This window comes from Poecilia reticulata, linkage group LG19, assembly GCF_000633615.1.
Source record: "Poecilia reticulata strain Guanapo linkage group LG19, Guppy_female_1.0+MT, whole genome shotgun sequence".
Taxonomy (NCBI): Eukaryota; Metazoa; Chordata; class Actinopteri; order Cyprinodontiformes; family Poeciliidae; genus Poecilia; species Poecilia reticulata.
In genome coordinates this window covers 8,185,240-8,200,460 of record NC_024349.1, presented here as the reverse complement: position 1 = coordinate 8,200,460, position 15,221 = coordinate 8,185,240, and the positions used below count along the sequence as shown (strand labels likewise).

The following is a 15,221-nucleotide window of genomic DNA, read 5'->3' as shown; positions in this document are numbered from 1 at the left end:
AAGTAGTTACCTTTATTTTTTACAGTTATTACACAGCATAAATAAATACTCTACATTGAAACCAAAGAACAAAACCTGTTTTCAGGTCAGCGGATTTGCGTGTGCATCAATCGGGCCTTAATGTGATCCGCAGTCATATCATTTAAAGCATCTCCTCCAACCTGCCCCCAGAGATTCACAGCTGTATCTACGGCARAGCGATGGATCTCGTCAAGCGAGCCTCCGGTCGGGTTCTGCTGCCTCTGGCCACAGTTTTTATTTTTTTCCAGCAGACATTGAAAGTTTCAGTTTCCATCTCCTGAATGGCCAATCTGTATTAAACACCGTAACGTTATTGGTACTCTGGTAGAGAAGAAGCGCAGAGACTGTTTTGACCAATCATATGGTCAATTAGGACGAAGAACACTGTGGAAAAAAAACTGAACAAAAAAATCTGCAAAGCAGCAGCGATACCGTGAAAAGTGAACCCCGTTACAGCGAGGGTTCACTGTATATGAAATAATTTATAAAAAGCAACTGAGTAATTTGTGGAATGGCTGCATATTTGAGTTTATCTGGGTGAATCTGGGACTTCATTCTCATGCCTGGCCTCATATTGCCTCAGCATTGAAAAGGTGGATTTATTTGAATAAGACGGTTTAGTTAAACATATGTGACACTTAACCTGCAGAACATAATATGAAAGTAAACTAAGAGTCAGTTTCAGCTAAATTTGGATTCAGATTGATCAAGTAGAAACTGACAAGAACCGGATGAAATGACAAAAATGAAACCAAATTTCTTTTCCAATATAATATCAAAATGGTCCCACACTGAGGAAACATTTCCTTTGAAGCTGCTCCATAGTTGACGCTGTAAAAGATCAAGAATTCGTTTGGCAAATGCATTTGACAGATTGATAGATCCGCTTCCTTATAAACACAGTTTGGCGCGTTAATGTCATTTCGAAACAGTTCCTGTATTGGTCACGTGACTTGCTGAAACCAAGACGGGTTTTGGTCTGTGGGCTTGATGCATGCGCCGACGCATCGGTGTTGCTGGACCCATCACTACTTGTTTTTATTGTTGGTAAAGTTTGGCGAAAAACAAAGAAGTGAATCAACATTTCTGAAGAAAAAATGTGTATCATTCCTTCACAAACTTAAAGTTTGTAAGAGTTTTATTTAACTGATGTTTTGCTTGTTTTCAACCTGCTTTTAGGAAATGACATTGTGTTTGAGTTACTCTTGTTTATGTATGTTTTGGTGAGCCTTTCTTTCAGTCTCTTCTGAAAATATTAAGTCAAATTTACACGTTTAAGCTTATTTAATGTCTTGAAAGTCATTTTTTTAAATTTAGCAGAACTTATCAATGCATATCACCTGTTTCAGTTACATAATATTAAAATACTTCTAAAACAAAGTGAAATTTAATGTCTTTTTCTCAGTTGGTATAAACATTGTCCGGACACAGAGGCTAATAGCTTTCATGTCGACTTGCTGTGCTTTTTGGCAACGCAGCAGTCTGTTGTTATCTTCTCAGCTAAACAGTTTACCACGTTAAAAACATTGTAGTGTTTTTATGCAAACAGCAGTGAAAAGTATTTTGCTCTCAGTTGGACTTTTCAGTCATCCTTCACCTTCCCAGCCTTGGATCTGAAGCGGCTTGTAAGGAATAAATGGGCTCACCTAAATGTGACGCACAGTAAATCAGAGTTTCTATTTATTATAACTGAAAATGTAAATTTTGCCCCGGTGTCAGGRTCTTGCTTTGCGGMAGTGTTTGCTGCAGTAGTTATTTAAAGGTTTAAACACTTAGCCAGAAGCTAACATGTCRGCTACAGTCAGCCGTGACTGGAAGAACAGGCTCATCTGTTTCTCTTATTCAAACCTGTTGAACTTTTTCACATTTTGTCACTTTACAGCCATAAACCTTTAAAGCTTTTTATTGGGATTTTATGGGATGGATCAACACAAAATGCATGAATGTGGAGAAAAAGGAAAATTTCATCTGCTCTCAAATTTTCATACAGAAATTTGAGCTGAATTGATTAATTGTGATTCAGCAATTATTGAAATAATCRGCAACCATTGTAGTAAATGATTAATCATTTATTAAGCATGCAGACTCTATACATTCTGCATATAAGACAAAATGTAATTTTACTAATTGGTTAATCCAAAAATGAACCCCAATACAATTATCAATAATAGCCAACTAATGTAATAATTGACTGGAGTATAAATATATAAAAACATAATRCAGATATAGACATTTTGCATTTAAGATATAAAAAGAACACATTTGTCGGTAAATATTTTTATCAAGATTTCCTCACGTSACAGTTTTAGCTGCACCTGGTTTAAATTTTGTACAAAATCACCTATTGAGTACTTTTGTTATCCAGGTATTAATTGGTTAATAAAAAAAACAAATATAAAAGTCAAGAGATAATAAACTGTTTATGAGAAGTCAAGAAAAGGCTGAGCTGATGTATCTTATGTTACAAATGATTCAGCGTTCACTAAACGCTGTTATTTCATTTTAAAATGTTTAAAAGAAATCGAATATTTATTTATTTGCATCTTTTATKGAATCTGCAGAATGTGGTAATTTTTTTTATTTGATTATTCTATTAATCGTCAGAATAATTGTTAGTTGCAGGCCAGGTTTCAATGTAAAATAAATGAAGTGTAGCTCTTGAATTGTCTGAACGAGGTGAGCGGACGCATTAGTTATGCATTGGGGTCCCTCCTGTGTTTAACCTCCCAGGTGAGGAGAAAACAGCAGAGTTTTTGTTGGGAACCGCAGATGGGAGGAGGTGAAGGCCGGCTGCTAATGCTTTCTTTCTTTCTTTCTTTCTTTCTTTTTTTTTTGCCCTTCGCTGTAATTGCGGGTCCGCACAAAGTCGGAGGGCTGTTGTTGGTGGGGGGATGAAAGCGAGGCGAGCCGGTCGCTGCAGCAGAATCAATAGTTCATACCTCACTGAGATTGAGTTTTTAGGGAAGGAGAAGCGCCGTGACCGAGGGCAGAATATGAAATCGCTTCCACTGAGGCCGAGCGCGCTCGTTGCAATCGATCCGGGCTCCTGTACCAATTACAGCTTTAAGGTTCGTCTCTGGCTCGCCGCCGTCCTCACAGGCCGGCGCTTTGGAAACAGACGTTGTGTTCGCTGACACTTTGACAAGCGCTGCAGTTTTTTCATCTCTCTTGGAAATTGCRCTGTGAAATGCCTTCATACTTTCAGTCTTTAATTTGGAGCGGAGATTGATTTCTTCTTTCTTATGTGAAATGTCGATGAAAAGGACATAACCGCAACTTTCTGTCCCACATGTTTTCAAATTTCACACTTTTTTCACCTTCGGGTCAGAAGACTGACTTGTGGATATTTGCTCTCAACAAAATGTGCTGATAAATTATAATATCTTGGTGCATAAAGCAAATATTTCAGGGTGAATTTTAGCAATTTAAAGTTTCATTTCATCAATATTCTGATTTAATGTGGAACATGTGTTTGAATTTCACGGTTCCTTTTATTTTGGGAACCAAAGTTTACAGAATCATCTTTTATGGATGTTTGTTGGTATCAAGAGCAGAATTATCTTCTTTACATTTAAATATTTTTAAATGTAAAATATTGTGATATAATAAATAAAAAAATACAGGTGTTGGAATTGGAAAAGAGTCCAGTGTAGTACTTTGTGTAGTACTTTGTAAATTTGTAGTGTTTGTTGATATGATAAATTAAATGGAAATTTAATGATCTTGTTTTAATTTACTGTGTGATTAATTGATTTATTGTTTATTATGACAGACCTATTTGTTTATCATAATGGTTTATCTGCTCTGTGCAGCAAATGAAACCGATTCTGTTTCATAACTTTTCTGGATATTTTATGTTTATTTTTTATTATTTCAAAGTTTTTGAGTCTCGATTTACTATTTTGTTGAGCTTTTTTAAAACATCTTACTTATTTCATTGTCAGGTGTTGGGTAGTAAATGTACTTTTACTATAATTTACTTGAGTAATTTTATTCTAAAGTATTTCTACTCCTACCTGAGTAAAATTTCTGGACTTTCTACAAACTGAATGAAAAACAAACCAGAAATTCACCAGACACACCCTTTCAGTTTTTATAAATTTTTTAAGAGTTTTTTTTATTGAAAGAAACTGATTTGTAAAAAATTATTTTACCTGACTTTGTTACTTTTATAAATTATTGTCAATKTAACCCTTAAAATACCAAAATTTCCTCTTTATATGATTATGTAGTTTTTAAACATTAAATGATTGATAACTTGGTCAGTTACTCAGGACTTTCTAACCTGAGTATTTTTTACCAGCTCTGCGTGTCGTTTCCCACCTGCAGGTTTAAAGTTTCCTCTCCWATTTCCTGATCTGGATTTGATTTCTCTTTCATGCGTTTCTTTGATTTTCTGCCGCCTCCATCTAACTTCTTTTTCTTCCAATTTATCCTGGTGAATGGTTCCACAGATGCGGCTCCATCCTTCATCCGCCGCTTGATTTTTCATTTCACTTTTCCTTTAATCGTGTCCCTCTSCGCTTTCTCCGCTGGTCATCTTCTCTCTTCATCTCACCTGGTGGAGGATTAGAAAACCTGCTGCTGATGATTTATGCTGGATTGAGGTTCAGTGATGGATGGAAATCTGGATTGATTAATTTGTTCCTCAGTATTTCAGGGTTTTCTGAATAACTTTGATTTAAAAGTCTAATTATATATTTGTTCTACAAACTTTGAATCTAATTTATTTTTTGTTGAATATTTTATATTTCACTTTAATCCCGTTAAAGTGAAATATAAAATATTGATGACAGATTATGACCCCAGATTAAGGCAGCATGATAAAAGAAAAAAAGCTAAAAATTAATATTGAAACAATATCGGTTTTAAATTATCAGTTTTAAATAATGAAGATTTCCTCATCGCACAGAACAAATAAGAGCAACTTTCTTTCTTTATTTCTTTCTTTCTTCTGTTTTCTTGGTAAAACTTGTTCTCAGTTTTATTTAATTATATTATTAATATATATTGTATAAAAAAATTAATTTTAAGCTCGATTCTTTCTATTCAGGTGAACCAGGATCCTCGTTTGTTTACATCCCGACATTAAAACGATACGCAGAGGCAGTTTATCTCATCCTGCAACATGAACTGAATAATAATAATAATTAATAATATTCACTCTGCTCTGTCTGGCTCTGCCTGTAGGGGGCGCCCTGCTTCCCTCTGCTGTTCACCGATGCAGATGGACGTCGGGACCGACGCTGACTAGAGGAAGTGTCACATTCCAACTCTTCTTCTTCTCTTTCTTCTTCTTCACCCTCGTGTCCCACTCCTCCCTCTGCCACACTGGCAATGTCCAGGGTCCCGAGTCCGCCGCCCCCCGCGGAAATGTCCAGCGGGCCTGTGGCCGAGAGCTGGTGCTACACGCAGGTAAGATGCATAAAAAAACGCTTCGGTTCCAATCAGACGATTTCAAATTCTGTGACGGCGCTTTTAAACGTTATTTACCCCAAATAAAAAGAGACAGAAATACTTTATTTGAAGGGTTGTGCAAAAGACTAACATGAAACTTTCAATGCAAAGATAAAACTTCGGAAAATAAATAGTTTTAAAAGGAGCTTATTGATAAATGTGTTGTATATGAAAAGTTTGAAAACTTACCTTAAGAAAGGAAAAAGTTCTTGACTAAATAAATTCAGGCGTTTATCCGTCATAAACCATCTTCTGCTGCGTCGTCTCTCTAACAGATCAAAGTGGTGAAGTTTTCCTACATGTGGACCATCAACAACTTCAGCTTCTGTCGTGAGGAAATGGGCGAGGTCATCAAGAGTTCGACCTTCTCTTCTGGGGCCAACGACAAACTCAAATGGTGAGAATCACAGTAAACGATGTACAAAAACACTAAATACAGGCTGGAAATCAAACCTCTTATTTTTATTCCCCAGTGTATTATAAATGTAGTAAAGCCTGGCGGGCCACCAGGCTTTACTTCCTTCCCCGCCAGGCTCAGTGTTACCTGTTTATTTTAAATCATAATTTTTTTAAGTATGTACAACAGTAGCAGTAATAGCAATATAAATCTTTAGTAGACAATTACCTATTTAAAACGATAATGGGAGAACCTATTAATGTATTTTCTTTGTTGTTGATGTTTTATTTCCAAAATATCCTGTCAACTTTTTTTAAACATAAAAACATCGTAGGACAACCCTAACACCGCGTTTGGCTAGTTTCCTGGGTGAAACCCTGAACCTGCATATCTCTGCTGTTGTGTTTAATCCCTTAAATTTATATTTTGCTGTAATTTAATCTACAAGTATTTAGGTCTGGAATTTCTTTTCCAATTCTTTGCTAAATTTAGCTGGATTTCGAATCTTGCCAGCGATTGGCAGTTGGATTTAAGTCAGGACTTTGACTAGGCAGTTCTAATATAAGAGTATTCACTTCAAAATTACCGTATCCATCCCAAAGAGAAACTAAATGTTGTCGTAACTCGTATCATTGAAGTATCCTCAAAGAATGGTGATGAGATGCGAACAGCATCCAAAACCTGAGGGAATAATTGTCCAAACATGCAACAAACCATCAGAAGTAAAAAAAAAAAAAAAAACGGCAAACATGATGGAGCTGCTCCATGAATGGCGCCATTCTAGAAATTATGAATTAGAATTGAGCTTTGAGCTAAACCATTCTCCGTAGTGCAAAAAAATACAAATCTTACCAAGTTTTTTTTGCTCTTAATTTCTTCTGACTATATCTTGGCACAGTTGAAATGAAACAAAAATAAAGTACAAGTAGCTTTTCAGCAGGAAATAGGAGCTTTTTCTACGCACTATTATGAAAAAGTGCCAGTTCCACTGGCAGTTTATTTCACAACTGTTACCTAGCAACGCCTGCCAAGCCCAGCCCGTCACCTAGCAACCAAGTTCTAGTTCCGCTAACAGATTTTTTCACTTACACCAGTGTTTTTCAACCATTTTTGAGTCAAGGTACACTGTTTTAATTGAAAAAATCCCGAGGCACACCACGAACTAAAAATGGAAATAAAGATACTCTGTAGCCGCCTATATATAGTCATTCTTATCAAAGTCTCTTGAATAGGAATMWAAWMWMYAMAWWRWWKTATTATCACATTTTACATTTCTTATTTCAAATTGCACTTAACATGCCCACTTCAAAAATACACCTGAACAGCCACAACACTGTGGTGTTAAATTTAAAGAAGTTGTAGAAAACTTCAAAGTGTTTTACAAACTAATCCACAAGCATCTTATAGCCAGAATACAGAAAATAATTCTTATTCTGAAAGAAGCAATAATATTTGGGAAACATTTCACTTCATATTCACTGTTACAATATGAAGAGTTGCATGTACAAAATGTCAATATCTGTATATTTTACCCACCTGGTGTGAAACCTGAGCATGTTTGGATGAAAACAGATCTGATTTCCTGGCAGAAATTGAAGAAAGACAAAGCTCTTCCTCAACATCTGTCTCTCTGTGATTTTAGTTTTTATAGTAACCAGACTAGAGAAGCTCAATTTCACACAGATATGTTGTGGGAAATGGACCCATGTTCTTTCCAACTACTGTTGAGCTTCACTGTCTTTTCCATCACAGTATTGCTAGATAAAATGCTCTCACCGCTACCTGTAACATTCGTGCATCACTAATTCTCTTGTTTTAATGTAAAATGCTCTGTACCTGCTGCCATCTAGTGGTAAGAACATTACATGATTACGCCGCTGCTGCTACTACAGCAGACACTCGAATTTGGCATTATTTGCAGATAATTCATTTTCAAAAAATCTTTTAAAACCAATTACCGTATTTTTCGGACTATAGAGCGCACCATACTAGCACCCTCAATTAAAAAAAATAAAATAAAATAAAAACTGGAAGCTGCTCTCGGTTTTCCATAAGGACCCAGCAGAATGCTTCGTCCTAATAAATCTGCTGGACGCAGCACTCCGTCTCCAAAGCCGAACCATGGTTTCGTTCACACCGAGCTTAAATGCAGCGGCTCTATTTCCCTCCTGTAGTGCCAGATCGACAGCCCTCAACTTAAAAGCTGCATCATACGAGTTTGAAAACATTTCTCCATCGTGCCTGCTGCTAGCATGGCTGCTAGCATGTGGCTGTTCTAAATTAAAATTAGCGCGTTCTTCTTTGATTTACAATTTTCAGTTCACTTCCTGCTAGAGAGCCCCCTGGTGGTTGAAGAAAAATCCACAGAAAAGCCACAGCGGGCTTCACAAAGTTAAGGAAAAAAGTAGCAGCTTTTAGTCCGGAAAATACGGTACCGTAGTGAAATTGAATAATTTCCACGGCACACCTGACGATCACTCACGGCACACTAGTGTGCCGCGGAACAGTGGTTGAAAAACACTGACTTACACCAAGACATTTTCCCATTTTATAGGTGAAGTATTTTTCCAGTGGAACATTTTGGGTTGGTTAGTGTTAACGGCAGATTTTAACTGTTTTTTTTTGTTGTTGTTGTTTTTTTGACCTCAGGTGTTTGCGAGTGAATCCCAAAGGCCTGGATGAGGAAAGCAAAGATTACCTGTCGCTGTACCTGCTGCTAGTCAGCTGTCCAAAAGCAGAGGTGCGAGCAAAGTTCAAGTTCTCCATTCTCAACGCCAAGGGAGAGGAGACCAAAGCCATGGGTGAGCAAAAACATTAATAATAATAATAATATTAATAATAATAATATATTTTAGTTATAAACTCCTTTATATCAAAGGGCAGGAAACAAGAAGAAAACAAGAAATTTAATTAACATTATGGAGCATTCAGAGCTGGGTAGAAACTAGTTACATTAACTTGAGTAACTTTTTTGTTTACTATACTGTAATTTTTTTATGAAGTATCTCTACCCTTACTGGAGTGAAATGTCTGGATTTTCTTCCCAGTGAGTGAAAAACAAACATGTTGTAACCAGAAATTAACCAGAATCAGACTCACACCTACAGTTTCTGTTAAAGTTTTATAAGTTTTCTTTCTTTTTCTTTTGCCTGATTTCGTTATTTTTGTTACTTGTCATTTTCATCTTTAAAATACTAAAATTTCCACTTTGTTTTGGTTCGTCTGATGATGTAATTTTAAAAAATTTAATGATTTATGATTTCATCAGTTAAGTTTTTGCCTTGTACATTTTTACTTGAGTGATTTCTTGGACAGCTACTTTTTACTCGAGTAGAAATATGTTGACRTAGTGCTGCTCCTACTTGWGTACCGTCTTTGGGTAATCCTCCCAGCTCTGGTGATATTTTAGAATGATATCTTTTTTTACAGTGCATCTCTTTTAAATGTTGAACCATTTCTTCGTCCGTCTACAGAAAGCCAGAGGGCGTACCGCTTCGTCCAGGGAAAAGATTGGGGCTTTAAGAAGTTCATCCGGAGAGACTTCCTCCTGGACGAGGCTAACGGTCTCCTACCTGACGATAAGCTAACGCTGTTCTGCGAGGTAACGCCGATGTTTCTCCATCGCGGTGGAGTGTTTACTGTGCTGTGTTTCAGCGGTGGCTTTGCTTCCTTCAGGTGAGCGTTGTGCAGGACTCGGTCAACATATCGGGTCAGAACACGATGAACATGGTGAAGGTGCCGGACTGTCGGCTAGCGGACGAGCTGGGCGGCCTGTGGGAGAACTCGCGCTTCACRGACTGCTCCCTGTGTGTGGCTGGACAGGAGTTTCAGGCCCACAAAGCCATCCTGGCAGGTAAACAAACACACCTATCAGGTTAACCYTGAAACCCTTYAAGTCCTAAGTTTCAAATCTCCTGGATATTTTTGCTTATTTTGATTTTACAAAGTTCTTTAAATGTCCTGTGAGTAAATATATTTGCCCATTTATCCATAATGACTAGAACTTTCAATATCTATGAAGTTATTTTTGCAATTTACCTCAGATTAATTTCACTTCCTGCTACAGTGGGAGTGAAATTACCGTAATAACCCGATACTGGCTGGAAAGCGCAACGTCTCCCCTTTCAAAAACCGTTAGAATTTTTAAGATGACACAAAGTCTGGAGGAAATTTATCTGCGTCGTTGCTGAGCTGTTCGGTCTGGTTAAGGAATAATTGACTTAAAACCAGCTTGCATGTGTTTAAAAGTACTTGATGTTGTTTTCTCTGTTTCAGCGCGATCCCCTGTATTCAGTGCCATGTTTGAGCACGAGATGGAGGAGAGCAAAAAGGTGAGTCCGAACCGCCCCTCTCCTAAAAAATGTATTTGTTTTGTTCCTTGATGGCTGTAATTTTCCAATTTTTGAAGGATTGCGTGCCGCCGAACAGCTGCAACACAAAGGTGTTTGCAGAAACTGGATGATAGCGAAACCCAAACGCAATTGTCCCGCTTTCAGTCGGGGGTCGGGACTCATCCCTCACTGTCAGAGCCACACAAACAGAGAATTGCTTTTTCTGCCCTTCTGTTGACGACGAGATGAAATTACAGCCACACTGAGATTTTGTTTAAAGTCAGACCTGCAGAGATGCTTTWAATTTTAAATGTAAATTTATTAGTTTGAATCAATTTGAAAAAAWTTTACAATTRGATCGTATTTACATTGGTTTTCACTAAAGTGGCATAATTTATCTTTGATGCACCTCATAACTTGATTTCTTTACAAATACAATAATAGGGCTGACATGTCCCAACGTTTGTTTTAATTGATTTATTGTATATTTAGGATAATTTAAGTGAAGATTTAATAACACATTTTGAAATAAACCAGTTTTGAATTTAAAAAATACCAGAAAAAGGAAAAGAAAAACCCCTGCAAATTAGCTCCTCACCTCCTTTTCTTTAGTACGGTGTTCCTGCATGATTTGCTGCAGAAATTATAGGTAAAAACTAAGCGGGTAAATGTTGTTTTTTCTTTTGTTGTTTAAACTGATGGGAAAAAATCTGGAAAAGGATGAAATTTCAAAGTGGAAAATGTGTAAAAAGTCTGAACACAAGAACAAAAATAACATTTTAAGTGAATGTTTCACAAACTGTGTTTCAAGCATCTGTTATCAGTGAAAAGTAGTAAAAGTCAAGGTTGCATAGCTGTGAAAAAATGAAATCCCCTTATTCGCTGGAATAATGAAAATTTTACAGATCACAAGCTGTGTTTTAATAAATCCCATTAATCAACCCTCCTCCTCCTCCTCCGTCAGAATCGTGTGGAGATCAACGACGTGGAGCCAGAAGTTTTCAAGGAGATGATGTGCTTCATTTACACAGACAAGGCTCCCAACCTGGACAAGATGGCCGACGATCTGCTAGCAGCAGCCGATAAGGTAATGCACTCACTTCCTGTTCATGGGTTCATTGTAGGTTGGAATGAAGACATTTCAGCAGTTGGTATTTTATTATATTCTTCATTAAGCAGGTAGAAAACATGTCGTTTGTAAATATTTCCAGTGTGATTCGGGTCACRTATATCAGTTAGAGCATTTCRAAATGCAATGTTTATTATATCCAGTTGTTTATGATTTTCTGCCTGGCTATTGTTAAAAATATATACCATGGGGAAAACGGCCACCCAGCTGTTAGCTGACAATGACTAGCTTTGGTTTTAGCTGTCAAGTTGTCACAATAACGCGCTAAATCTTAATTGTACGCCTGAATATAAAATGAAAGAAGGACGCAGTGCTTTGCTACTAATTGTCAACACTGCAACAACTAGATATAAAGGCCAGGAAAAAGTTTATTAAAGAGAAAAATATATAGGGAGAGGGAAGCAGTTCAGCTAWGCTAGCTTGACTTTGAAAACCGTAACATGTAGATGTGCTGTGGAATTCGGCGTGTTTCGTTTCAGATGAAAAACAAAAAAAAAGGCGACCTCTTTGATGTTAATAATCTGAAGACAAACATCGAGCCTGAAAACATAAAACTGTAACGGACTGAATGTTCGGTTCTTCATGTGGGAAATGTTAGTGGTTTTTGGTGAATCCTGAAACATAACAAGTTTGCGTGTAGCAAAGTCGGCACAAAAAGCGAGAAAAAAGAAGATCATGAGTGATTTGAGTTATTCTTCAGTGGTTTTCTGTGTTCTTTTTGTTTCCTTTTGCACTAAACTAATAATAATACCCGGACCTCCAGGGGTCGTTTTGCTAACGGAGCTGTTTCATCGCCGCAGTGCGTTAATGGATGGGAAGCAAAAGAATCGTCTTTTTTCCCTCCAATTTTATGAAATTTTAAAATGTAAACAAGAACATGCAGSATTCAAATAGGAGACGCTCAGTTTAAACACACTTTAAAGTTGATTCATAATTCACAGGGTTGCACCTCCAGTTCAAGTAGTGCTACTTTTACCTGAGTACATTTTTTTTAGCTACTCTTCCTCCTCTTATAACCTGTTATCTCTGTCAGATGTTAGATTTTAAATGTTGCTGCTATAAATGGAGTTAAGGGAACACTGAAGCCTCTGTCTTCTTTCAGTACGCTCTGGAGAGACTCAAGGTCATGTGCGAAGACGCGCTGTGCACCAGCCTGTCCGTGGAGAACGCCGCCGAGATCCTCATCCTGGCCGACCTGCACAGCGCCGACCAGCTCAAAACGCAGGCGGTCGACTTCATCAACTAGTGAGTTCACACACAGGCGGCCGCTCTCCGTCGCGCCTCACAGGTCCGCCGTGTTCGCGTCGCGTCGGCTCCTTTAATCTCGTTTYTTYCCCCAGACGGCACCAGGACTCAGGTTTGTTAGAGCTGCTGATTTAATTTCACATGTGTCTCGGTGAAGTGGCGGGTTGGATGTGATTAAAGCGTGCCGAATGTTCCTGAAGGATCGGGGCATCCTGACTCCTCGCCGCGCCCCGTTGGCACCTCCTCTGTTGCCGCAGAGACGGGACGTGTGATAGAGATCGATCACGTGTTTCCAGATTTCTGGCTCTCACAGACTTTGTGTAGGAGCCGATGATGGGTCACAAAAATGAAACAYAAAGAGACAAAATATGATGAAGAAACGCACTACCTCTTCCTCAATACTGAATGTTTTAGAAGTTTTTACTGATTCATCATGAAAATGTTTGTTTTTTGTGAGGATTCACATACGGGTGAAATGATTAATTGCGATTAATCGATTGCTGAAGTAACTGAATTCKTTTAGTAATCGATTAATTGAGAAATGGAGAACTCAAAGCAGAGACACATTTCTGAAAGGACATCACAGCAATTAAGCCAAAACTTCAAAAAATTAAAATATTTTGCAWTTAGGATAAAAAACCCAAACATTTGTCTGTAAATATGTTCTACCCAAAACTACTCAAGTGACCTTTTCAGGTAAATTTTGGGGAGGATATTTATTAATATGTTGATATTCTCTGGAAATGCAATAATGGAAAAACGAATGTTTGAAAGTGGGATTACCGCGACTTTACTTCCCATTTCCTTTCTTAATTTCTCTTATTTATTAATTTTTACTTTTTTTATTTTCAATTTGAATTTTGTGTAAAATTTCTAGTTTTTTATTTTTTATAGTTATTTATTTAAATAAATTATTTAAAAGAAAACATTCAATGTTCTGCCGGATCTGTTTGTTAGTAATAGTAACATTTATCTGTGGATGTTTTCATTCGCTCCAAAACCATAAATATGATGGAATGGAAAAAGCGGAACTCAGAAAAATAAAACTGATTTGTTGGGAGACCTATATCAGGTTCATCCTGCGTTTTTTGGTATTCCAACTGTTTTTCTTTTAAATTCTCTTATTTATTTATTTTTTATTTACATTTTTTACAGAATTGTTTTATTTTCCTGATTTCTTCGTAAGTTACAGAAATCAGAAATCTGGATTTTATTGCAAACTTTTAAGATGAACAGATTTAAAAAAAATTTAACTTATAATTATGATTATAATAAACAGCATTTAACTTCCTTTTGGGATCAATGAAGTGTTTTTTTAATCTGAACTGAACGTCCAGCTATGAAAACCATTTTTCCTCCGTGTGCCAGGCAGTTTAGTTTGACCTCTGGTGACCTCTGTCTCTCGCCCCTCCAGCCACGCAGCGGAGGTGATGGAAACCGCCGGCTGGAAGTCGATGGTCGCCTCCCATCCGCACCTGGTGGCCGAAGCTTACCGCTCGCTGGCGTCCGCCCAGTGCCCCTTCCTCGGACCGCCCCGCAAGCGCCTCAAACAGTCCTAAACGCAACAAAACATACCCTCGCTCGCTCTCTCTCTCTCTCACACACACACACGCACAAACAAAAGCTCCCAGACACACAGGGATAACCGTTCCCCTTGCTGTTACCTACAACACTACCACCCAGAACCTGCTGTATCCCGTCTTTTTAAAGAAGTAGAAGAAGAAGAGGAGGAGGAGGGCATTGTAACGTGGATCTTTTAGTTTACAATAAAACCCGCAGCACCTTGTTCTTCTTCTTGCTCCCCGGTTCTGACGTTGTTCTCCTTTTTTTTATTTTTTTATTTTTTTTAATTTTTRTTTTTTTCCCGTGTATCCGAGGAAGAGCGGACCGCCGCCTCAAAATTAGCAGATTTGGAGCGCGGCGGCAAATAAAGTGTCTGTTTTATCGTAAAGCGAATAGCGCCATCCACCTCAAGGACTCTGAAGGGAAGGATCTGGTTTCAAACCGGAAGCCCCGAAAAGAGAACCAAGGGCTAGTCAAAATCGAAAAGTTCCCAGTTAAACGTGGGAGAAAAAAAATTGCACTAACGCCACAGATCAGCCCTCGCCAACCCGTAACCAGCGGCAACCTAGAAATACTGTAGGCAAGCACACAATGGACCCAGCTGGACCACAACCAACAACAACAACAACAAGTTCCCTTTAAGAAAATCTGCCTGCAAGTGACTCAAACAAACCGGCGTCCATTTTTCTGTCTTCTAAACGCCAGGAAGCATAAAGAAATGAGAGCAACGCACAACTAGATGTCRTTGGTATTTCTGGTGACGTCTGAGAACAGCGTCTGGAAATGGTTACGGATATTTAAAAACAACGAAGGGTTCGATCAGACACGCTGTTTAGTTTTTTCGCTTCCATAGGAAATAGCGCAGATATATATTTGTGTTTCAGGACCGAGAGCGTTTTTCTTTGCAGCATAAAGACTAAAGGGAAATGAGATTACAATGAACACGTTTTAATGTTCAGAATATATCAATTGTAGACAAAAAAACAAAACAAAAAGGACGTCCTGAACCACAGAAAATACAGTCATTGTGAAAAGAAAGTACACCCTCTGCCAGTTCCTGGGTTTTAATGTTTAAATG

At 37.9% G+C, this 15,221-nt stretch overlaps 1 protein-coding gene across 1 annotated transcript in view; it reads left to right on the top strand.

The window, feature by feature from the left end:
- LOC103481352 (speckle-type POZ protein) overlaps positions 1-14,389 on the top strand; it is a 29,235-nt gene extending 14,846 nt beyond the window's left edge. The window contains exons 2-10 of the mRNA XM_008436756.2: positions 5,212-5,436; positions 5,754-5,875; positions 8,525-8,676; positions 9,349-9,476; positions 9,551-9,728; positions 10,151-10,206; positions 11,171-11,293; positions 12,438-12,580; positions 13,995-14,389. Of these exons, the coding sequence (XP_008434978.1) occupies positions 5,359-5,436; positions 5,754-5,875; positions 8,525-8,676; positions 9,349-9,476; positions 9,551-9,728; positions 10,151-10,206; positions 11,171-11,293; positions 12,438-12,580; positions 13,995-14,139 (1,125 nt within the window). The 5' untranslated portion in view covers positions 5,212-5,358 and the 3' untranslated portion in view covers positions 14,140-14,389. The remainder of the gene's footprint in view (positions 1-5,211; positions 5,437-5,753; positions 5,876-8,524; positions 8,677-9,348; positions 9,477-9,550; positions 9,729-10,150; positions 10,207-11,170; positions 11,294-12,437; positions 12,581-13,994) is intronic.
- Positions 14,390-15,221: the final 832 nt, after the last annotated feature.